Raw genomic sequence first — 22,174 nt, 5'->3', positions numbered from 1 at the left:
ACAGTGTGAGGTTTTAGTTATTTTTAGTTATATTTTTAATCATATCTATGACCTAATTTTATAGTAAATCTATTCTTTTTAAAGCATTTTTTAGTACATGGTAATTTCAGATTTCTGAAATTTATTGATAATTTTAAAACCTTATAAGGTACGTTACATAAACATCTTACTATTTTTGCAGCCAGTCAGGCAAGGGATTTGTTATCCAAAATGCTGGTAATTGATGCATCTAAACGGATCTCTGTAGATGAAGCTCTCCAGCACCCGTATATCAATGTCTGGTATGACCCTTCTGAAGCAGAAGCTGTAAGTTCTTTTCTGAATGTTTGAAGAGTATATTGTACTCTTAGAGTTGAAGTTAGGTTTAGAGTATATATTTTTCTAATTTTAAATAAAAATATAAATAAATGATGATGGTGCTTTCTGTTTTTGCATGAAAAATTCCTTTAGAGAATGAACATATCCAAGTACCTCCTACACAAAGTAAACTTCCCTCCCATCGTTTCTTGCCTTTTTGCCATATTACCTTGTAAGTTGAGCTATGATGTTGAGCGCTTTGAGAAAACATCTTAACTTTGTTGTAAAGAAATTATTGTGTCCAAAGCATAGCACAATTCTATGATGTAAATAAAATATAATAGCTGCAAAAACAAGAAAAAAAAAGACTATTAAGCATCTTTTTTCCCGTCATGGAGTCTTCCCAAATTAGTCTGTTTACACAGAATCAGCATTGATCGTTGGATCAGTCTTGGTATAATGGTGTGTTTTTCCAAGGCTTCTGCATGGTTAATATTTCAAGTAATTGTAAGGAATTTGTAGACTTTGAATAAACTGACTCAGTTTTTGTTGCCTTGTTTTTCAGCCACCACCAAAGATCCCTGACAAGCAGCTAGATGAAAGGGAGCACACAGTGGAGGAGTGGAAAGGTACCGCCCCCAGACTGTCGGCGGGGTCAGGGGAGCGCTGGCCTCTGTGCTGCTCCGTCAGCGCCCCCCAGACTGTTGGCGGGGGCCGGGGGAGCGCTGGCCTCTGTGCTGCTCCGTCAGCATTTTAGGGGGATGAAAGACATTTTCTGTTACTCATAACTGACATTTGATAATATGATTTAAACTATTTTGCAGAAGTAGAAACTAAACCTCCTTCCTTCACTAACTTAATGCCTATATTCCCCACCCCAGACAAAGGCACATTTGTATGTTCAGGAACTTTAATATTCTTTCACAGTCTGCAAGTATACAAACCTGTGTGTTTGATGTCTCCCCCTTCTCCTCTCCCACCCTGTTTTAATCACATCCAGTTGTATACAAGTCGCAATTGCTTTGTTGATATTGTCATATATTTTAGAGACCATTCCCTCTTGCTCCATATACCTGGCTCATCTGCTTTAATAGCTGGTTAGTGACCTGCTGTGCGGCTGTGTCACAGGGCGGTTCTAACAACCATGTGAAGAGCATTTAAGCTGGGTCTAGCCGGTTGTTGTTACAGTCTACCCTGTAGTATTCTTGTGCACATCTGAGAATATGCCTGTGAGAAGAACCTTGCAAGGAGATTTGGTGGGCCAAAGGATGTTTTCAGCTGTTCCTAATTACTCTCTGAAGAAACTGTAGCAGTTTACACTCACATCAGCATTGTATAGGAATGTCTTTTACCCCCACCCTCATCAACAGAGTGAGTTAATTTTTAATCTTTGCATATCTAATAGAGTAGTGTGTGTGTGTTTTTTTTTTATTTTGGTTGAATATTAATAATTCTTTGAAAGTCTTGGAAATATTAAAGTATTTCTTTCTTTAAAAGATTCCCTGGGACATTTGGGCCAAGTTAGCCTTAGATCTCATTTGCTTCTATTTATATTGCTGTCTGTCATGTAATATTTTGACCAGTTTTGTATCTGCATGACTTTGGAGAAGTCACTGAAAATCAGGTGGACAGAAGATATGTTAGTAAGAGCTAAGAACCTAAATACTTGGAAGGCAAAAGGACTGGGAGGTATAAACCAAAGCAGGTAGTCCATTTACAGGTTTATTTGGGAGGAATGAAGTTGATTCTTTCTTCGGAATAATCAGAAATTAGTTTTCCCTCAGTTGACTTGGGAGACGTATAGTATTAATAAGGTTCTGTACAGCCCACCAGGATGCTAGAATTAGGTAGAACCTAGTACATCTGTCTGTAATATGTAATATACGAGAGTATAGAAACTATGGATCAGACTAGGTATTAAAACGTCTAACCTGATATTTTATATATCATTACATTTACAGTAAACATACATGATATTTTGTGGAATTTTAATAGGCCCCCAGGTGTAAAACACACTATTATATACCACTAAGAAAGAGAAAACAATGCCAGCTGTACTGCACCATTAAGCTAACTGAAAAAACTACGTCTAAAAATCAGTGAAACATAGTATTTTCATTTGTATATTTCTAGGATTTTTGATTACTTTAAACATCCTTGTTCTATACCTTTTTCTCCTACCCAAATGCAGTTTAGTAGCTACCTACAAACTCCCTTTTTTAGCATCATAACAGGAAAAATTCATTGCCAAAGCTACTAACTACAGATTAGTTTGTCAGGTTAGTACCCCTGACTAGTTTTGGTTCTTATGCCCTCAGTCCAGTTCAGTCGCTCAGTCGTATCCGACTCTGTGACCCCATGGATCGCAGCATGCCAGGCCTCCCTGTCCATCACCAACTCCCGGAGTTCACTCAGACTCACGTCCATCGAGTCGGTGATGCCATCCAGCCATCTCATCCTCTGTCGTCCCCTTCTCCTCCTGCCCCCAATCCCTCCCAGCATCAGCGTCTTTTCCAGTGAGTCAACTCTTCGCATGAGGTGGCCAAAGTATTGGAGTTTCAGCTTCAGCATCAGTCCTTCCAATGAACAACCAGGACTGATCTCCTTTAGGATGGACTGGTTGGATCTTCTTGCAGTCCAAGGGACTCTCAAGAGTCTTCTCCAACACACAGTTCAAAAGCATCAATTCTTCGGCGCTCAGCTTTCTTCGCAGTCCAACTCTCACATCCATACATGACCACCGGGAAAACCATAGCCTTGACTAGACAGACCTTTGTTGGCAAAGTAATGTCTCTGCTTTTTAATATGCTATCTGGGTTGCTTTTTACAAAGAGATATTGTTTTATCTCTCTCTCTTTTTAATCCTATCTGGAATGCTTATCATTCCTTTTTGTTTCTTAAAGACATCTCCCGTTCTTGCCTCTATCAAGACTTCCTATTTTTCTTCTTCCTAGCTCAAGTAGGTTACCATCGCAAGCAGACTTTGGTGTCTCCAGCTCTTGTATCCACTTATTTTGCCTTATTATCAACTTGAATATCACCATACCCTGTGATCAGAAGTCATTTATCAGATGTCTAATCTAATGAGTTACCGACTCCTTGAAACTCTGTGCACGCTTCCTGTGTTCATGTTTTTCTTGGAAGAGCATTCGTCGCTTTTATGCAGTCCTCAAAGAGCTTCATGGCCTGAGAAGAGTAAGGGCAGTGTTAGCACACTCCAGAAAGGCCTTAAGCTGACAGGCAGACTCATGAGGCACATCACACTTGACATCAGATCGCGTCCAAGAACACAGGGCAGGGGCCGGATACGCTGCAGGGCAGCATCTGCTCTTTCTCTTCGGTTGGAGTGGCCCTGCCAGCCGTCCACCCACCGTCCAGCAGCCTAGCTAAGGAACGAGATGCTCGTGGAGAAATCTGTATAGTAATGATAGGCCGTGCTTCAGCTCAGAAGGTGTTGAAGGATAGCTACCTGATTCTTTCCCTTTAATGAAAATGTATTTGTATTCTCTTCTGATTAAAGAAGGTTCCATATACTCTTGCATTCATATCTTTTAACAGGTATCTGGGTAAGTACCTACAGTGTACCATGCTCTATGCCAGGCTCTATTCTCTATTGGGAAATAGGAGTTAGTAAGGCAAACTTGAATCAGGCCCTCATGGAGAGAATTAAATGAGTATTTGTAGTATAGGATGATAGAGTATAAAGTCCTGGTGGAGTATAGAAGATAAAACTTACAACCTCAGATCTATCTTATCTAACTTTGGGAATATTACAACAGAGATTTTTTTTCTTTCAATATAATTCATGGTTGAGGATCTATAAATTGTTATTAACACCTTTGAACCTTTGGTTGACACTTTTCAACCTTCTACCATTGCAAGGACACCATTTGAACTATTTAATGTGTGTGAAAATTTTTTGTTTAACATATACTTATCTTGGGAGATTGCCTGTCAGACTTTGAAAAGTTTTTATTTACCTCTTTTTCAGAATTGATATACAAAGAAGTTATGGACTTGGAGGAAAGAACCAAAAATGGAGTTATACGGGGGCAGCCCTCTCCTTTAGGTTGGTTACAATATAAGCTTAGTTATGATTACAGTTTACTTCTTGTGTTGTGATCTTCAGTGGCCTGAAACTTTCAGTTCTTTCTCTATTTGCTGCCGTTAGTATCCAAAGTTCAGTAAATGTAAGGAGTACAGCTTCTGTGGTTAAATTTGAAAGCACTGGCACACTGTTCTATCAATACATTGTACTAATGCATCAGTAACTGACCACATAAAATGTGCATCTTTTTCTGTGATACTGACATCCCAGTGAAGAACTGAAATTTAAAATCTTTTTTATTGTTGGCATTGTTGTTGTTAAAACTGCTGTCAGAGGGTATTCTATCTCTTAAGAATGTTGGCTTTGTATGAGTTAAACACTTTCTTTTATCATAAGCTCATGTTAACTTTTAGTACTTGTAAAAGTGGGAAGAATTTAAGGGAAAAGTTAGGTGACATGTACATAGTAAGTACGTACCACAGGATAGACATAGGTGGTTTTTGTACTTCGTTTCATTCAGCCCTGGAAAACCCCAAGGAAGGGATTTTTATGCACATTTTACAGATGAGGAAACAGTTTAGAAAAGTTAAATGATATAAGACTACAAATCTTTTGTGTAGAAAAATGAATACTTAAAGCCATGTTTATCAGTAACTTCAAGAGGGGGTGGTTTTTCCAGCATCCAGTTTGGTCTCTGGCTGGCAGCAGAGACTTCTGGCTACAAAGGTTAGGGAGAGATTAAATTTGAGCTGAGTCTTAAAGAATACTGTTTCAACTGATAGGTCTTGAATTAGAGTAAAACTGTGTCGTTTTAATCATCCTTCTAAAACTCTTATATAATAATTCTAAGAAAAAAATTGGATATCATATCTAGCATCTTGTTTATGAAGTAATATTTATAACTATAGTTTCAGGTACCCAATTTTTTGTACTGTAAACATATATTTAAATAATTTTTGTAGCTTTCTATGACATTTTTGCTTATATTTTAATTCTTTGTTTTTTAAACCCTTGATCAGAAATGCAGTCTTCCAAATTATAACATAGATTCTCTTGAAAATATAAATTGAAAATATAAATTTCGACAGCTTATACTTACAATTAGTTGTAACAAAGGGTCTATTATAAATGCTTTAATAACTGAGCTAATTAATTGGCTTTGTAATTGACATGCAGTAGTCATATAAGTGAATTGTTCATGATGGAGGCTCAAATTGGATTTGAAAAATCCATTATTTAGGAGAGTTGTATACTTTAGCATAATATCCTAGTCAGTGGCACATCATGTCAAATGTTTGAGTAAACTTAATCACCTCATGAGATAGATACAGCAGTTGTATTTATTCTTAATTTATAAGTAAAAATTTTGAATCCTAGACAACCTTTAATTTAGTGACAAAGTAAGTCAGTGAAAGGACAGGACTACGAGTTTCTAGACATTTTCTAGATTCTCAGTTACAGCTTGCAAAGAGTGTTAGTAAATTAATGCTGTAAAAATATTCAGTTCTTGATTATATGCAAAAACAGAAGAAACAATTGACTACTCAAAATATCAGGAATTCATAATACCGTTTTGTCTTGATTTTAAAAAGTAAATATATAACTTAGCCCCCTGGATTTCGTCTTGTCTTTATTTTGGTTTAGGTAATATCAAAATGAGTTTGCGTGCCTTTGAGTATGTAGAGAGTAACGTAGAGGGAAATGATAGATACCTGAAATTAAAGATATCAGATCCAGAAATTGAAGACTTTCAGATACAGATAAAGATTTTTTCCATATTATTGCCATTCAGAGAATTTACTGAGAATTTACTATGTTGGTTGAAAGGTCAGAAATAAACAAGTTTTTTCCCCTTAGGTATTTGATTTTCAGATTAAAAAGTTAACTTTAATTTATGATGCATTTAAATTTTAATTTTTATTAGATTAAGAAATTTGGATAAAATAAAATTTGGATTAAAAATAGAGGCATGAGAAAGTATATGTGATAAAACACTTTTATGATTTGACTGTTTCAGTACAGGTCTTTGAAGCTATCCATGGGATTGTATACTCTTTGGTCAGAAAAGGTGCATCCTATAGTGTTGTACGAATTGAACTTATGTTTTTCTGAAGTGATTTTAATCTGTAGATGAAAGACTCTAAGTGATACTCAGAATTGAACTTTTAAAAGTTTGGCCTCATCATCTCGCTGTGACTGGGAGCCTGATAGGCTCTCGGGTCTGGAATCCGAGGCCCTCACCCCTGCTCTTCCTCCCTCCCGCCGGCCTGAGGCATCCCGTGCACCTCCTTTCCCGGTGCGCCTCCCATTGCCCGCTCCGCCCCTTGAGGCTTCATTCTCCTCTGTCTCCCAGCCCCTGCCCCAGCACCCTAGAGATTTGTCTGTTCCAAGTCCCCTAGTTAGTTCATTGCTGGACTTGAAGACAAGCTCTCAGAGGACCATTCATGCTTTATTGTTTTATTTCTTGTCATTGGACAGAAAGGAGGGATAATTTCAAACACTGAGGTACTGGGTTCTGGAGCAGTGGTTTTCAACTCGCTAGGTTTTAACATCACTGGGTCCCTGAAACTTACCCCTAGAAATTTTTATTACTCAGTTTGAAAACTGTTGCTTTTTATTCCATAAATGTGTTCTTAAGAACTTCTGTATAACTTGCATTATTCAATATACTCATGTTTGGAATGATTCTTATTTAGTGATCGTGTAGTTCAAAAGCTGTTTTCTGTTGCATGAGGCACGAGTCATATTCCCTGCCCCGTAGTGTCATTTCTTCTTCCTGACCCAGTTGCACTGTGAGAATGTTTCTGTAGGTTAAGTATTCCTCTTACTTTTTAAAATCCAGGAAATGCTTGTTAGGCTATACTTTTGGTAAAGGAAAAGAATCTCCCCTACTTTTATCTCTCTATGAAGCCCATATGTACATTTATCAAGTACTTACTAGAACGGAAATAACAAGACCCGAGTTTCCCTATCTGGAGCACTTGTGTGGCTCTGGCAAGTCATGTAACCAGATGGGGCAGCTGGACCAAGGATCCTTTGAATTAAAATGATTTTAATCTTTGCTCTGGCTTTTGCTTTAAAACAGGATGTATCAGAAGGATGGTTTGTACTTTACAGTGAGAAGATGTCATGAAGCATTTTTTATTAGGGCAGGTGTTTTATTAAGAACATTTATTTTATTGAAGTATAATTGATTTACAATGTTGTGTTTCTGGAGTACAGCAAAGTGCTTCAGTTAACCATATATACAGTAGTTTGCCCTGGCTCATCTCACACTCCCTGTCCAGCCACCCTCACCCCCCGTTTGGCCAACTACCAGCCTGTTCTCTATGTGAGTCTTTTTCTGTTTCATAGATAAATTCATTTGTCATATTTTAGAGTCCACATATAAGTGATATCATATGGTAGTTGTTTTCTGACTTAGAATGATAATTTCTAGGCCATCCATATTGCTGCAGATGGCTTTATTTTGTTATATTTTATGGCTGAGTAGTATTCCAAGGTGTGTGTGTGTGTGTCTGTGTGTGTGTGTGTGTCTGTGTGTGTGTGCACGCCATGTCTTCTTTATCCATTGATCTGTTATTGGACATATAGGCTGCTTCTGTGTCTTGGCTGTTGTGAATAGTGCTGCAGTGAATGCTGATGTGCATGTGTCTTTTCAGATTATAGTTTTGTCTGGATATATGCCTAGGAGTGGGATTGATGGATCATATGGCAGTTTTCTTTTTAGTTTTTTGAGGAACCTCGAAACTTTTCATACAAATATGGGCACAATAAAGGACAGAAAGGGTATGGACCTAACAGAAGCAGAAGATATTAAGAAGAGGTGGCAAGAATACACGGAAGAATTATACAAAAAAGATCTTCACAACCAAGATAATCACGATGATGTGATCACTCACCTAGAGCCAGACATCCTGGAATGTGAAGTCAAGTGGGCCTTAGAAAGCATCACTACGAACAAAGCTAATGGAGGTGATGGAATTCCAGTTGAGCTATTTCAAATCCTGAAAGATGATGCTGTGAAAGTGCTGCATTCAATATGCCAGCAAATTTGGAAAACTTAGCGGTGGCCACAGGACTGGAAAAGGTCAGTTTTCATTCCTATCCCAGAGAAAGGCAATGCCAAAGAATGCTCAAACTGCCGCACAGTTGCACTCATCTCACACGCTAGCAAAGTAATGCTCAAAATTCTTCAAGCCAGACTTCAACAGTATGTGAACTGTTGGACTTTAAAAAGGCAGAGGAACCAGAGATCAAATGGCCAATATCCGTTGGATCATTGAGAAAGCAAGAGAGTTCCAGAAAAACATCTACTTCTGCTTTATGACTATGCCAAAGCCTTTGACTGTGTGGACCACAACAAACTGGAAAATTCTGAAAGAGATGGGAATACCAGACCACCTGACCTGCCTCCTGAGAAATCTGTATGCAGGTCAGGAAACAACAGTTAGAACTGGACATGGAACAACAGACTGGTTCCAGATAGGAAAAGGAGGACGTCAAGGCTGTATATTGTCACCCTGCTTATTTAACTTATATGCAGAGTCCATCATGAGAAACGCTGGACTGGAAGAAGCACAAGCTGGAATCAAGATTGCAGGGAGAAATATCAATAACCTCAGATATGCAGATGACACCACCCTTTAGCAGAAAGTGAAGAAGAACTAAAGAGCCTCTTGATGAAAATTGAAAGAGGAGAGTGAAAAAGTTAAGTTAAAACTCAACATTCAGAAAAGTAAGATCGTGGCATCCGGTCCCATCACTTCATGACAAATAGATGGGGAAACAGAGACAGACTTTTTTTCTTGGGCTCCAAAATCACTGCAGATGGTGACTGCAGACATGAAATTAAAAGATGGTTGCTCCTTGGAAGAAAAGTTATGGCCAACCTAGACAGCTGATTAAAAAACAAACACATTACTTTGGCAACGAAGGTCTGTTTAGTCAAAGCTATGGTTTTTCCAGTAGTCATGTATGGATGTGAGAGTTGGACTATAAGAAAGCTGAGCACCAAGGATATAAGAAAGCTGAGCACCAAAGAATTGATGCTTTTGAACTGTGGGGTTGGAGAAGACTCTTGAGAGTCCCTTGGACTGCAAGGAGATCCAACCAGTCCATCTTAAAGGAAATCAGTCCTGAATATTCACTGAAAGAACTGATGCTGAAGCTGAAACTCCCAATACTTTGGCCACGTGATGTGAAGAACTGACTCATTGGAAAAGACCTTGATTCTGGGAAAGATTGAAGGTGGGAGGAGAAGGGGACGACAGAGGATGAGATGGTTGAATGGCATCACCAACTCAGTGGACATGAGTTTGAGTAAACTCCAGGAGTTGGTGATGGACAGGGAAGCCTGGCGTGTTGCAGTCCGTGGGGTCACAAAGAGTCGGATATGACTGAGCAACTGAACTGAATGGCAGTTTTCTTTTTAATTTTTGAGGAACCGTCATACTCTTTTTCCATAAAAGCTGTACCAGTTTACATTTATTAGGGCTGTAGTTTTTTTTAACTGTTTGAGTCATACATCCCTTGAGATCCTCTCTACAGCAAAATGCAATACAGACAGTTTTGCATGTATTATCAGTATTATTCACACACAGTCTGAAGCCAGTTCATGAATCTTGCTATAGGACTGTTTCTAAATATTGCTTGGAGTTGAGAATTCTTGTCTTGAATAATTCTTGTCTGAAATTGAAAAATTAGTAGAAAGGGCAGGGGCTCCAGGTTTCCAGACATTTTCCAAATTCTCGCCCCGTAGCTTGCAGTGAACTGTTTGTAAGTTAGTGTTGTGCTGTGTGTCACTTGTGGTTATTTTTAGTAAGCCTTTTAAAACCAAAAGAAAAATTATTGACCACTGGAGGCAGTCGGCACAGTACTGGTAGCTCCATTTGCAACTCTGTCTGCAACTGATTCGCTGTTCTGTTCCTCAGCACAGGTGCAGCAGTGATCAGTGGCTCTCAGCGTCCGTCATCATCGTCGTCTGCCAATGATGTGTCCTCAATGTCAACAGATCCGACCTTGGCCTCGGATACAGACAGCAGTCTAGAAGCGTCGGCTGGGCCTCTGGGCTGCTGTAGATGACTACTTGGGCCTCGGGGGGTGGGAGGGATGGGGAGTTGTTTAGTCATTGATAGAACTACTTTGAAAACAATTCAGTGGTCTTATTTTTGAGTGATTTTTCAAAAATGTAGAATTCATTTTGTAGTAAAGTAGTTTATTTTTTTTAATTTCAAGTGATGTAATTTAAAACTTAAGTTGTGTTTTAAAACAGCAACAGAACTGTGTATTTTTGCTGTAATTAACTGTATAATGTAAACCTAATTATTTTATCATGGTTTAAAATTTTTGCATATTTGCTTTATCTTATGCTGCTGATTTTTTTTTTTTTTACTGAATTTGTAAGATTTTGTTTATCAAAGCAACTATTATGTGGTGACTTGCCTATATCATGAATTATTTAAGATTTTATAGTTTTTTTTATTAGAATTTATTTCAAATGTTTTGTTCATGATGCTATCCTTTAGGGTTATGTGCTTATCAATGAAATAACCCCAGAGGAGTGAGGGAAAATAACCTGTAGCCAGTTATATTCAGGAATAACTACTGTAAATGATGAACGTGTTTTTTTTAAAAAAAAAAAACCTCCAATATTTGCTACTTGCCAATTCTAATTTAGTTACATACAATTGATAGGTAATCCTATGTGAATTTTGGCAAAAGCCCCATCATCTGAATGGCAGAATAACTCAGAGCATGTCTTTGAAAGTTTTGGGCGTCTACCACCATCTTCCTATCCCCATATCCCACCCACCAACAGTACAGTAAGAGAATATGGTGTTTTCTGCAAATTTGTGGCATGCTCAAAGCTTATGATCACGTAAAGTCAAGAGGATACTTCATGAATAATACATTTCAACGCAAATAAACAGATGGTTCACCTGTACTAGCTGTGAGCCTGTTTTTGTATACACTGAGTTAATCTACTCAGGCTGGAGGTCCTAGCAATGAGCTAGAGTCTGGTCTTTCTCTTCCCTACAGCCTCGGGCCCTTGGACCTGTTCAGTCTCCTGTTAAGAGTGTCAGTCAGTTGAGCACCAGTTCTCAGGGTGTTTCTGGCCATTTGATTCTACCTGTGGCGTAATCATATTTATATTAGCTGTTGGGAGGTTCCAAAGCCTACTTAGATTTCTGTAGGTGATGTATAAAATGAGCAATATACCGTTCATCTGAAAATAGTAGCACACAGCCATATATAGGATATCATTTTCTAAGGACTGTTTCTTCATATTGAGCAGAGCAGGCATAAGTGGTAGTTATTTAGTCTGAGTCTTTCATTTTTTTTAATACCTAATTTCCAATAAAACACACGATGTGGATGTTGAATAGTGTAAGAATGGTGCTGCTCCTGACAGTTGTATGTGAATTGTTTACATTTTATATCTGCAAAATTATTTCTCTATAACAGAATTTTTCTTAAGTAAAATGTCATTGAAGTCTCATTATCTCTGAAATATGTTGTCTGTAATGCCCCAGGCACTTTTTATTATTTTTGGAACAAGAGGGATTTCTTGTAATGAACTGGGAAATGCATACTTAAATAAGCAAAAAGTTCTAGGCAGAATGCCCAGTGGAATTAATGACCAGCAGGAGTAGGAACTGGTGCGATTCAACATGTGGCATATGAAAGTCCACTTGGCATGATATTCATGTATACAGTGCAAAATTCCTTTTGAATAAGGTATTTTAGGTCATTGTTAATGTGCAATATATAGGATCAAACTACATTAATAGCCATTTTATATGTTTTAAAATAGTAAGATTGTTTTTGATTGTTTAAGCCATGATTTCCAGCCTCTTTCGAAGTGGCAGTCTTTTTATTCCTTTTCTACTCATATGACAGGGTGCATTAATTTTATTAGGCAAAATAAAGTTTTGAGACTATGACACCTCTTGAATTGTAGAAACAGGATTGGATTTGCAGTTTCAGGAGAATTTGAGCACGAACGTGTTAAGTTTTTATTAGCTTGACAGTTAACTAGCTTTATTTCTATAGAATAGATTATTTCACTGTTGCACTTTAACAACTGACATGCTCCCAGAAGATTCCCTTCATTTTCTGCTTCCTTGCTGATAAGCCATCTCTTGGCGCAGGTGTTGGTTAAGCAAGGAAAACCAGGTGTTTTAACAGTATCATTTGTTGTAAATGCCAGCTCCACTTGCCACCCAGCATGTTTCAGTTGATTGAGAGAAAACAAAACTCTTAATAGTCATGTAGACTTAAGATACATCCTAAAAACAAAGTCTGTTTAAGTGTTGTGTGCCCTGGGTTTTTAAAATGCAGTATCTCAATACAACTGTCCCTCTTCTCTAACTGTGTCAAATAAGCTAAAGATGGGCTAGTTCTTTTTAGTTTTAGAAGTTTTTGAAACTTTAAAACATCTTAAACACCTTTTAAATAAGTGGAAATAAGATTTCTGTCAAGCAGTACTTATGTAAAACCACCTTGCTTATCTTATAACTTTGGATTTTCAACTTTATATACTTAATATACCCATGGTCTTACTGTCAGAAAATTATTTAGACCAAGATTTATTATTCAGCGTTATAGGTTAGGAAAGTAATTCTTTCTGTGTATTTCTTCCTGGTTACTACTCTGTGACCCTCTAATGTAAACTGACCATTTGTTAAATGATTGTGCTGTTGGGATTGCTTAATTTTAACAGGCAAAAATAGAGCATCTCAGCGCTTTCGTACTGTTTGCTACAGTTCTCATCTTGTTATGCACCCTCAGCCACTGATTGTTCCTGGTATGCATGCCCTATGTTGGTAAAGGCACAGTGTATCCACACCAGACTTCCTAAGAGAAATGCCAGCCTCTTAAGTGAGAAGGCTGTCACATAACCCCCTTAACAATAGCAAGAAGCTCGATTGCATGTAAAACAGCAGACTTTCCCATAAGCCCTTTTGTTATTTTTTTCCATGCTGATCCTAGTGTGTTGTCTAAAAAGGTGAAGGCGAAGAGGATGTGGATATCTGATAGTGCAATTAGCAGCAGGCGAACGAAGCCGTTTGGGGTTACAGATAAGACTTGGTAGACACTATCGGCCAGTATGTGCTACACTGTGAGGATGTAACTACTCACTGTTGCCTAGACATAAGCCTGTACAACATGTTGAGGTAAAAACAGTCTATTTTCAAGAATACTGTTGTAGTTTGTTTGTGAGTGTTGTTCATTAGTCACACACTAGCTGTAGAGTGAATGCATGATGCCCCGTGACCCCAGGAAACTTGCCAGTAGGAAAACCAGACACCACTGTCCTGTCATTAGCAGCCCTTAAGTGTTGCCTCTGGGCCCTTTACATTTTAGTATACTTGTGTTTCTACTGATCTCTCTTAGGTTCTTCCTGAATCAGAGGAAACTAATTTTTCCTGAATAGCATGAAAGATGAAAGGGTAAAGGGCATTGAAGCAGAGATGTATAGTTTGGGGTATGATTAAAAACTGGTAAGGAAAAAAATGTCCTAATTAGTTTCAAACTAACTTGCTCTTAGTTAAGTGCTCTTAAGGAGAGTCTAGTAAGAGTAACACTTTCTGGCCATTTCCGATTTAGATTCTCTTCGTTACTGAAACTTCTGAGAAATATTACCTGTGGATTAGTTTTGCACAATGTTCTATTCTCACAGTAACTTACAAATTAAACTAGGTTTTTATTGAACTACCTCACACTAATTTTCTATGCTTTCCCAAGTAAGCAGTTGCCCTTACTGTTAGGTCTTCACTGAGTGTGAATTATGTGTGTTAAGTCCTTTATAGCCAGTGTCAACACTATACCAGTAAGTATGTAAAATATATACCTTGCATCAGTAAGAGAGACTCACCTGTAAAATCTTTCACTATGTATCTTAGAAAATTGTGTTAGATGTGCTCGTTGGACATTATTACTGTCTGTTTTTGTAAGTAGAAACCTGCTCGTGATATCAGTCCATTCTTTACATTTTACAAAAGGAATAAATCTTAGTAAATTTTACGAAGAAATAAATTACTTTTGTAGGCCCGATATTTGGTATATTTTTGAGAAGCTCTTAATCTTTTAGCCGAATGATGAAGTTAAAACTGAACTAGCTGTCTACCTGGACTGTGACATCTATTTTCTCATAGTTTATCCTGTTCAACAGGTTCTGAAACCTGAAACCTAAGTATGATAATCGACATTTGCTTTTCTCCCTGTATGATGCCATTCCTTTTCATTCCGCTCCCTTCCCTGTGTTCCAATCCCTCTCCTCTCCCCTCCTCTAGACAAAACAGAGTGGGGCGCTTTGTAGGGAATGCTGAGATAATTATTGTGGTTTTTAATCCTTCATGCCCTAGTCATTAAACATGCACCACTGGAATGTAAACAATGTTATCTTAGTATGTTAATTGGTTATAATATTTTAAATAAAAAAGAAAAAAGTGATATGAAAATTACGAAATTAAGAGTTTTTCATTGAAAACAAAATACAAATTTTTGGTAAAAAGTTTTTCTGAGCAGGTATCAGATTTCCTATGGATTTGGGATTAAAGGGATACTAGGGCAAGTCTCTTAGATTTGGATTTTATATAAATTGTGAAAAGGCTAAACTATCACCCTGGTTTTCTGGTGTTTGAACTTGCTAGAGAAACATTATCTTAAGAAAGGAATTTGCTTCAATGCCCTTAACCTAGTTCCAGTAGCCATGTGAGATAGCAGTCACAAGGACCGCAGCCCACTTGGCAAGAAGTATTTTAAAAGGATCTGTTTCAAAGCCACCCAGGGATTTCAGCTCAGTGCATTTCCAGCTTTGCCATGCAGGTGTTCTCTTTGCCTGTACTAGGCAGGCTAGCAGGCTCATTGATTGCAAATGTCCAGTCTGTTGACTCTCATCTATCTTGCTCGACTCTTGCTCCAGATAACCCTCATATCCACAAGCTCACACCCCTCCTCACCTGAACTCATGCTCGCCTGGTTCTGAGGAAGAGACAGGCAAGGCCAAGTATCCACCTGACCACTACTGCTCCATTAGCTGATGCGGTTGCCAACCTGACGCGCTCTGTCTCATCACAGTCATTGGCGAGACCGCCGGTGATAGACTGGACGGCAAGAGCGGACGACCATGCTGAGTGCCGAGTTAATCTCCACTCGATCGTGATGCCCTAGTGACACCAGATAAAATGAAGTGGTTCTTGTTAGTTGCGGCATTACATTTATTTTAGTACTGCTCCTTAAAAGAGCCACTGACTATGTCATTGAAAATTGATCTGTACTGATATTGTGAGTTGAGTTTTTTTTTTCTTAGCTTTTATAGCAGTATGTCTTTGGACTTCATTTGAAACTAAAAGATAACTTCAAATATGTTCTGTGAAGTTAGACTTCTGTCTGATGTAATTCATTCACCATATCCTGTTCTCTCTCTCTCTGCTTCTGTGCTTGGTAACGTATTTCATTTAACTCCATCTGTGTGTGCAAATATGTCTGAGACCCTGTGTTGGAAGCTGGACATGAGAGGTCTAAAAATGATGACACTCGAGCCTAGTAAGCCTGATCGAAAGAAGTTTTGAATGGAGGAGCAAAGATCATGCTGAAGGAACACAGGGAAGGACTGATTAGAGGGAATGAGGGTTTTTGCAGAAGAAGCGTTTTTCAAGGAAAGTTTGGAGAAGAGGGCATTCCCGCTTAAAGGGAATGAGAAGTGAAGAATGGCCTAGTGGGGTATGACTGTAAGGAGAGAATGATGGGAGGTAAGACTGAAAAGTTGATCAGAAGTGAAACATTTTGAAGAACTTGTCATCATTTTAAAGGCGGTAGGAACTGCTAGTTTGTGAATGGAGTTAATATGAACAGGCTTAGAATAACTGACCGTGGGCGCAGGTCTGATAAGAGTGGAGGCATGGGAATTGCGAAGCCAGAGATACTCAGTTGAGAGAACTGAGGTCCTCTGCGCATATTGAGAATGGAAAGTTGGGGATTTAGATTACCACCACATAAGTGAAGCTGGCAAGATTAGCATTTGGGGCTGATTGGTCAGCACACAAGAGGTTGTTTGGGGAGAGTACCTTGGGTGTATTTTACAGATTGTACATCACAGCTCATGATGGAACACAGTTCAGGTATGGCATCAGCTTGCCATTCATGGTCCCAGGAGTGGAAGGAAAGGAAAGATTGCCACCTACTTGCCTGCCAGCCTCTGTCCGCACAGTCTGTTCCCTGATGGAGTCTGTGTCATGCGCCTGCGGGGCCGGTGCCCCATTTTTATTAGTGTCCTTTTGTAGACAGAGGGAAAAGAGAGGGCTTCCTGTTGGATGTAACGTAAATAAGACTTGGAGTTGCCTGAACAGGTAGGGGCATAGTTCTGATTGCTGAGGATCGAGTGAGTGGTAAAGCAGCAGTAAAAAGTACTTTTGAAAAGTCGGCAGGAAATACGAAGAATTATGACAGTGTCTTGAGAGACAAAGGGTAGACTGAGGGGTCAGAACAAGTTGAAAGGGAGAATTCAGAAGCACCTGTGCCTTGATGAGACACAGTCCTGGAGAGGGCGGGGTCCACTGAGTCTTAGGGGTCCAGACTAGCCTGACCTCCAGATGGAGAGTTTGGTAATCTTGGAGAAATCTCAGCTTTGCCAAGCCCGGGGCTGCTTCGTCTGTCGCAGGATGGGAGATAAGTCTTTCACAGGGCTGCGGAAATGATAGACTGTGTGTACTTCTGTCAGGATAATCCACGTAAAGCAAATATAATTGTTGACTTTAGCCGCGGAAAGGAATAGAAATGGTTTAAGAGACTGGGCAGATATTGAAGCGAGAGGGAGGAATTTCGTGTGGCCTCCCATTTGAGAACTTAAATACATGCTGATCATCCTGTTCATCCTCAGTAGTCTCAATCTTCATGTGGTTGGTAAGAATAGTTCTCACTTGAGAGAAATGCCTCAACATCAGTATTGACCGAGGATTTCTGTTTGTTTGTTTTTACTTTCTGAGAAGTAGGACTGCGAAACATTGTTTTGATTCTTTTGCTGTTTTTGTGTATCATTCCTGCCATTCAGTTCGTTCCAACTGAACCTCCTCCGTGACACATACTTCACATCTTTGTGCGCGTTACTCCCGCCACTTGTTCATTTGAAATCTTCGTGGCTGAAGGCCCAATCCGATCGTTCGTCCTCTGATAAAGCTTCTCTGCAAGGACTTACTCTTTCTTGTCCCTGTTGCACGTTCCCTTGCTGTGTTCATTTGTTCACGCACTCACGGTTCTGTCCTGTGAGGCAGCAGTGTGCTTTATGTCTCTCCTGTTCTGCGAGGCCATCCTGTGTGCTTAGCTTCACTGGTGCTTCACCCGGAATCCCTTGGATGGAAGAGCCTGTTCACAATGATTGGGAAGTAGGCATTCAATAAATGTTGGTCTGGATAAGTTAATTGACAGAGGACCTACCTTCCGTACTGTGTCTGTCCCCTGAAATTCAGTATTCACTGCTTTCAAGATCTGCCGTAAGGAAGCTGCACGTAGCTCCGTGACACTGCTGTAGTAGTGTGAGCACGTGCTCTGACGGCAGACACCTGAAGTTGGATCCGGGCTTCACACTGGTTGCCTCACCTCCAGCAAGTTGCGTAAACTCTTTATGGCTCTGTTTTCTCAGAAGGAGTCAGAGGGAGAAGGTGGTTCTGATGTGGTCCCTCCATTATCAGCTGCCTTGAAGAACGAAGTACCAAATGCTCACCGGGAGCAGTAACGAACGGGAAGCAGGATGCAGCAAAGGACGCGGTAGGTCACGCTCCCGGCGTTGCTGAGAAGGGAACTGGGGAGGTAGCTGGACGCCACTGGTGGAGGCCGGAAAGGGCTGGGGGAGGGAGGAGGCGCAGACCAGGCCGCCGAAGTGGGCACCACGCCCCCACGCTGCCCAAGGTCCTCCAGGACTCGCTTCCCAAAGTTAGTTGCACAGAACACTAGTTCTGTGTTGAATTAGTAGCAGTATTCATGGAGAGCTTACTGTGTGCTGGGCATGAAGTGCTGTGACTGAGCTCAGAGTTTTTATAACAGCGGTATGAGGTAAGAACTGTTACTCCCCCCTCTTAGGTGGTCACACTGAGGCACACAACCGTGCGGCGGGGCCAGGATCTGAGTCTGGATAGTGTGCCTCCAGTTTTCACTCTCTGACCGCTGTGCGCCACTGACTGCCTAAGAAGCCTTATGTGAATAAAGGGTTTCGTGCTCAGATAAATTTGGGGGCTGCTAGTTCAAGGTAAGCACGTTTGTCATTTTTTGAGGCTTCTCAGACTCCGGTATGCATTTCCAGAAACCTGCCTCAACCATGGCCCTGTCTCCCTGCCTCTTCTCTCTGCACCCAGCCCTCCCACTTTTCCTGGTCTTGTTTCTCTTTTGCAGAATCGCCTCTCCTTGTCGTGGCACGCTCTTCTCTCCCTCACCAGGCTTTCCCTCTGCTGGGTCCCTCTGGGCAGCACACACGTGTGCTCTAGTAGTCGCCTGTGAACGTTCTCCTCTGCCCCCTCCACTTCGCCACCCTGTCTCTGCTTCTCGTCACATCTGCGCTTCTGGAAAGACTGGCCTGGGCGCGGGGTCTTCTCTTCAGCTCCCATGCAGTCTTCCGTCGGTTCCTGCTAGCTTCTGGCCTGACACTGCGCTCCACTTGGCCTGGACCCCACCGATGGCTCCCTGACTAGTCTCCCTGCCGCTCCTCCCTCTGTGGGCAGATTTAGCCACCGTCCAGAACAGCAGGGGCCAAAAGAGCCTGCCTTGTTGAGCACAGCCAGTTCATGTCCGTTTATTTAAAGCCCTCGAGTGCTCTCCAGTGTCCCTTCAAATCAAAGTGACTCTTCTGTAAGCGGCAGGGGTCTGCGGGGCCTGGTCCCTGCCTGGCTCTGGCCCCATCCACCTCCCGCCGTGCCAGCAGGGCACTGGTGCTCGTGCGGACTCTGCCTGGACCTAACTGAGCCACTGCCCCTTCCTGTCCTTCAGTCTTGGCTTCAGCACACGGTCAGTGTCTCGTCTGTCCGAGCTCCCAGCCAGGCAGCATGGCAGCTGCCCCACGCCAGTGCTGCTGCCCCTCGCGCGGTCCCTTTGTGATGGGGCTAGGCGAGGGTCCTGGGAGAACCCTCCGGGGGGGGGGGCCCTGCCCAGGACCGACGGGATGTTGCGACTGACCCCATTTATTGCCCACAGATTGGAGCCTGGTTACCTGGACTCTGTTCTAAGTCCTTTTACTGTGGGCAGTGAACCCAGTTCACACCTGGTCCATTATTCTACCAGCCAGGTAAACAAGGAGTGCCTCTTCCGCTGTTTCTGTCTTTGCCTCTGTCTCTTTCATATACACACATTCTTAAAATTGTATTCTAACATGGGGCACTTACCAGGCTTTTTAAAAGTAAGCCAACTCATTTTTTTTCAGTGTAAGAGTTAAAATTTACAGTTTTTTCTTTAGAGTAAAACACACATTGTAAAACAATTGAAAAATTTTTAGAAGTAGTTTGGGAGCAGAATCCTAGGGGTTTTTTTTTGTTTTTTGCCAATTTTCCACTATTGTATATTTGATTCATTGCTAATTTGGCAATTTTTTCTTAGTAAGTTGTGGTTACTGAATCTTTCTAAAGCATTTATGTAGGTTTTCAAGAAATTGACTCCCTATCTTTTCACATTTATAATTCATTGATTTACTTAATATTATTATTTTCAAATTTAAGAGTTTACTATTAAGCCCTTAATCTCTAAACTTTGATTACAGAGTTTAGTGGCAGGCTTCTAGAGGTCTTTGAAAGCTAAATTTTTTGTATATGTGGTTATTTTTCTTCTTCAGTGGGTCTATAGCCTTCATCAGATTCTCAAATTTATTTTTTTAATTGAAGTGTATAGTTGACTTACAGTGTTAATTACTGCTGTACAGCAGAGTGGTTTATAGATATATATATTTTATGTTCTTTTCCTTTATGGCTTCTCATAGGATATCGAATGTAGTTCTCTGTGTTAGACATGGGAACGTTGTTGTTTATCTCTCTTACGTGTAAAAGCCCACATCTGCCACCTCCAGCCTCTCAGTCCATTGCCCCCCGTCCCCTCCCTCCTCAGCGACCCGTCTGACCTGTGTCTGTGACTCTGTTTCATAGATGAGAGGCTCGCTTCTCATATTTTAGAGTCCACTAAGCGGGCATCACTAAGTGATACCGTATGACCTTTGTCTTTCTGACTTCACTTAGTATGGTAATCTCTAGTTGCATCAGTGTATTTAATATTGAATGATGTCATTGCAGTAATAGGAATAACTCGAATCCCCAGGTTCGGGAGCAGGTTCTATGAATGTAACTGAACTAGGGAGAATGTGGTGGACGGGACAGGGTACTGGGCCAGAGCCCCTCAGTCTCAGTGTGATTTACAGGCGGAGGTCAGTCTGTTTTACAAACAAAATGGAGAGTGCTAATTAAATGGAAACTGGAGGACAGACTATCTACTGAGTACTGCCTAATTTTCGGAGAAAAACTGAATTGCAGGTCTTACGTTTTGCCAGCGCGGCTCACAAGCTGGTTTGGGCCAAGCGCTTGGCCAAAAGCTGAGCCTCTGCCACTACTGATGGCTGAGCAGACAGACAGCGTCCCCGTCATCACGTGGGGTCCCTTTGGGCATTTCTGCTCCTTTCATAGCCTGGCAGCATTTTTTCTCCAGGTCAAAGTTAGCAGAACTGAGGACCATAAAATACACCGGTGTTCTCACCTCTCTCTTCCTGGCCTCAGTTTCTCCACTGAATAGGGAGCATGTGGTTAATTCCTGTGTTACTGAGTTGTTGTGAGCAATCAGTCACTACATACTGCTTTCTTTCTCCTTGAACAGGAGGAGGAGGGCAATACTTTACCCCCTGGGAAAGCTGGTCACCCACACTTCTAGGATAGTGATGGGCTTGGGGGAAGATGCAGGTAGTGCTGTCCACTGACCCCACCCCTCAGAGCTCCCCAAGAGAATCCTGGCTGCTGATGCTGCTGAGGGCCCTGGGCAGGCACCTCTCCTCTTGGCTGCTGAGGCCACCAGTGACCTGGCTGAGGGCCCGTCATCAGCCTCCTCATTACCGCGGGAGTTCCTAGTCAGCCTGGGCCTGTGGGCTTGCGCCTTGACGATGGAGAGCCAGCGCTTCTGGGAGCACCAGCCTCTGGCATTTGGAGCACTGCTGTGATAGTTTATACCCGCCTCCAGGTAGAGGGGTAGCTGGCCTGAGTGATTTCTCCAGAGATGGCAGTCAGAAAGTGGGGCACTTTGGTGACCCCACTCCCCGCAAAACCATTGCAGTTGGCTGCTGAGGATAGTGGAAGGTGACAGGAAGGGTGCTGTGAGCAGGGGCAAGTGAAGGGATGGCGCTAGCGCTGCCTGCTCTCCAGACGCCAGCCCCTCAGAGGCGGCTGCGTTGCTGCCACTGAAGGTCCGGCCCGAGGAACTCTGGCCCAGGCCTGGGCTGAGTGTGGCGGCAGCCAAGGAAAGGCTTGAAGGAGCTGCCCCCATGGAGCCTTGAGGATGAACCGGAGGTAAGCAGGCAGGGAAAGGAGAGGGATTGGCATCAGCTCAAGGGGAATCTGCGAAGGGGGTGGGCACAGCTGAGGGGTGGCCGTCACTTGGGCTCACCTCTCCATTATGGAGCCATGCCTTCACCCTGCACATACCCAGGGGAGCAGAAGCAGGGAGCGCCGCACCCCTGCTGAGCCCTGACTCATGGGCTCTGGCTCTGCAGCAGAGCCGGGGCCATGCAAAGGACAGCAGGTTACAGCAGAAGGCCGGAGGGAGATTCCCGACAGACACCAGCTGCAGACGCCCAGGCGGTGGGAGGGGGAG

The 22,174-nt window shown here is 41.6% G+C and overlaps 1 protein-coding gene across 2 annotated transcripts in view; it reads left to right on the top strand.

Annotated features, from left to right (window-relative positions):
• The window catches only part of MAPK8 (mitogen-activated protein kinase 8), a 93,748-nt gene extending 83,319 nt beyond the window's left edge, over nucleotides 1-10,429 (top strand). The window contains exons 9-12 of one of the 2 annotated variants that reach the window (XM_068983156.1): nucleotides 182-306; nucleotides 863-926; nucleotides 4,289-4,366; nucleotides 10,284-10,429. In XM_068983156.1, coding sequence (XP_068839257.1) covers nucleotides 182-306; nucleotides 863-926; nucleotides 4,289-4,366; nucleotides 10,284-10,429 — 413 coding nt within the window. Of the gene's footprint in view, nucleotides 1-181; nucleotides 307-862; nucleotides 927-4,288; nucleotides 4,367-10,278 lie in introns of both variants that reach the window. The other variant, XM_068983157.1, reaches the window with a different exon arrangement.
• The last annotated feature ends 11,745 nt before the right edge of the window (nucleotides 10,430-22,174 follow it).

This window comes from Capricornis sumatraensis, chromosome 10 (genome assembly GCF_032405125.1).
Source record: "Capricornis sumatraensis isolate serow.1 chromosome 10, serow.2, whole genome shotgun sequence".
Classification (NCBI taxonomy): Eukaryota; Metazoa; Chordata; class Mammalia; order Artiodactyla; family Bovidae; genus Capricornis; species Capricornis sumatraensis.
The sequence above is the reverse complement of the archived record's forward strand: the minus strand, read 5'-3'. Positions and strand labels throughout refer to the sequence as shown.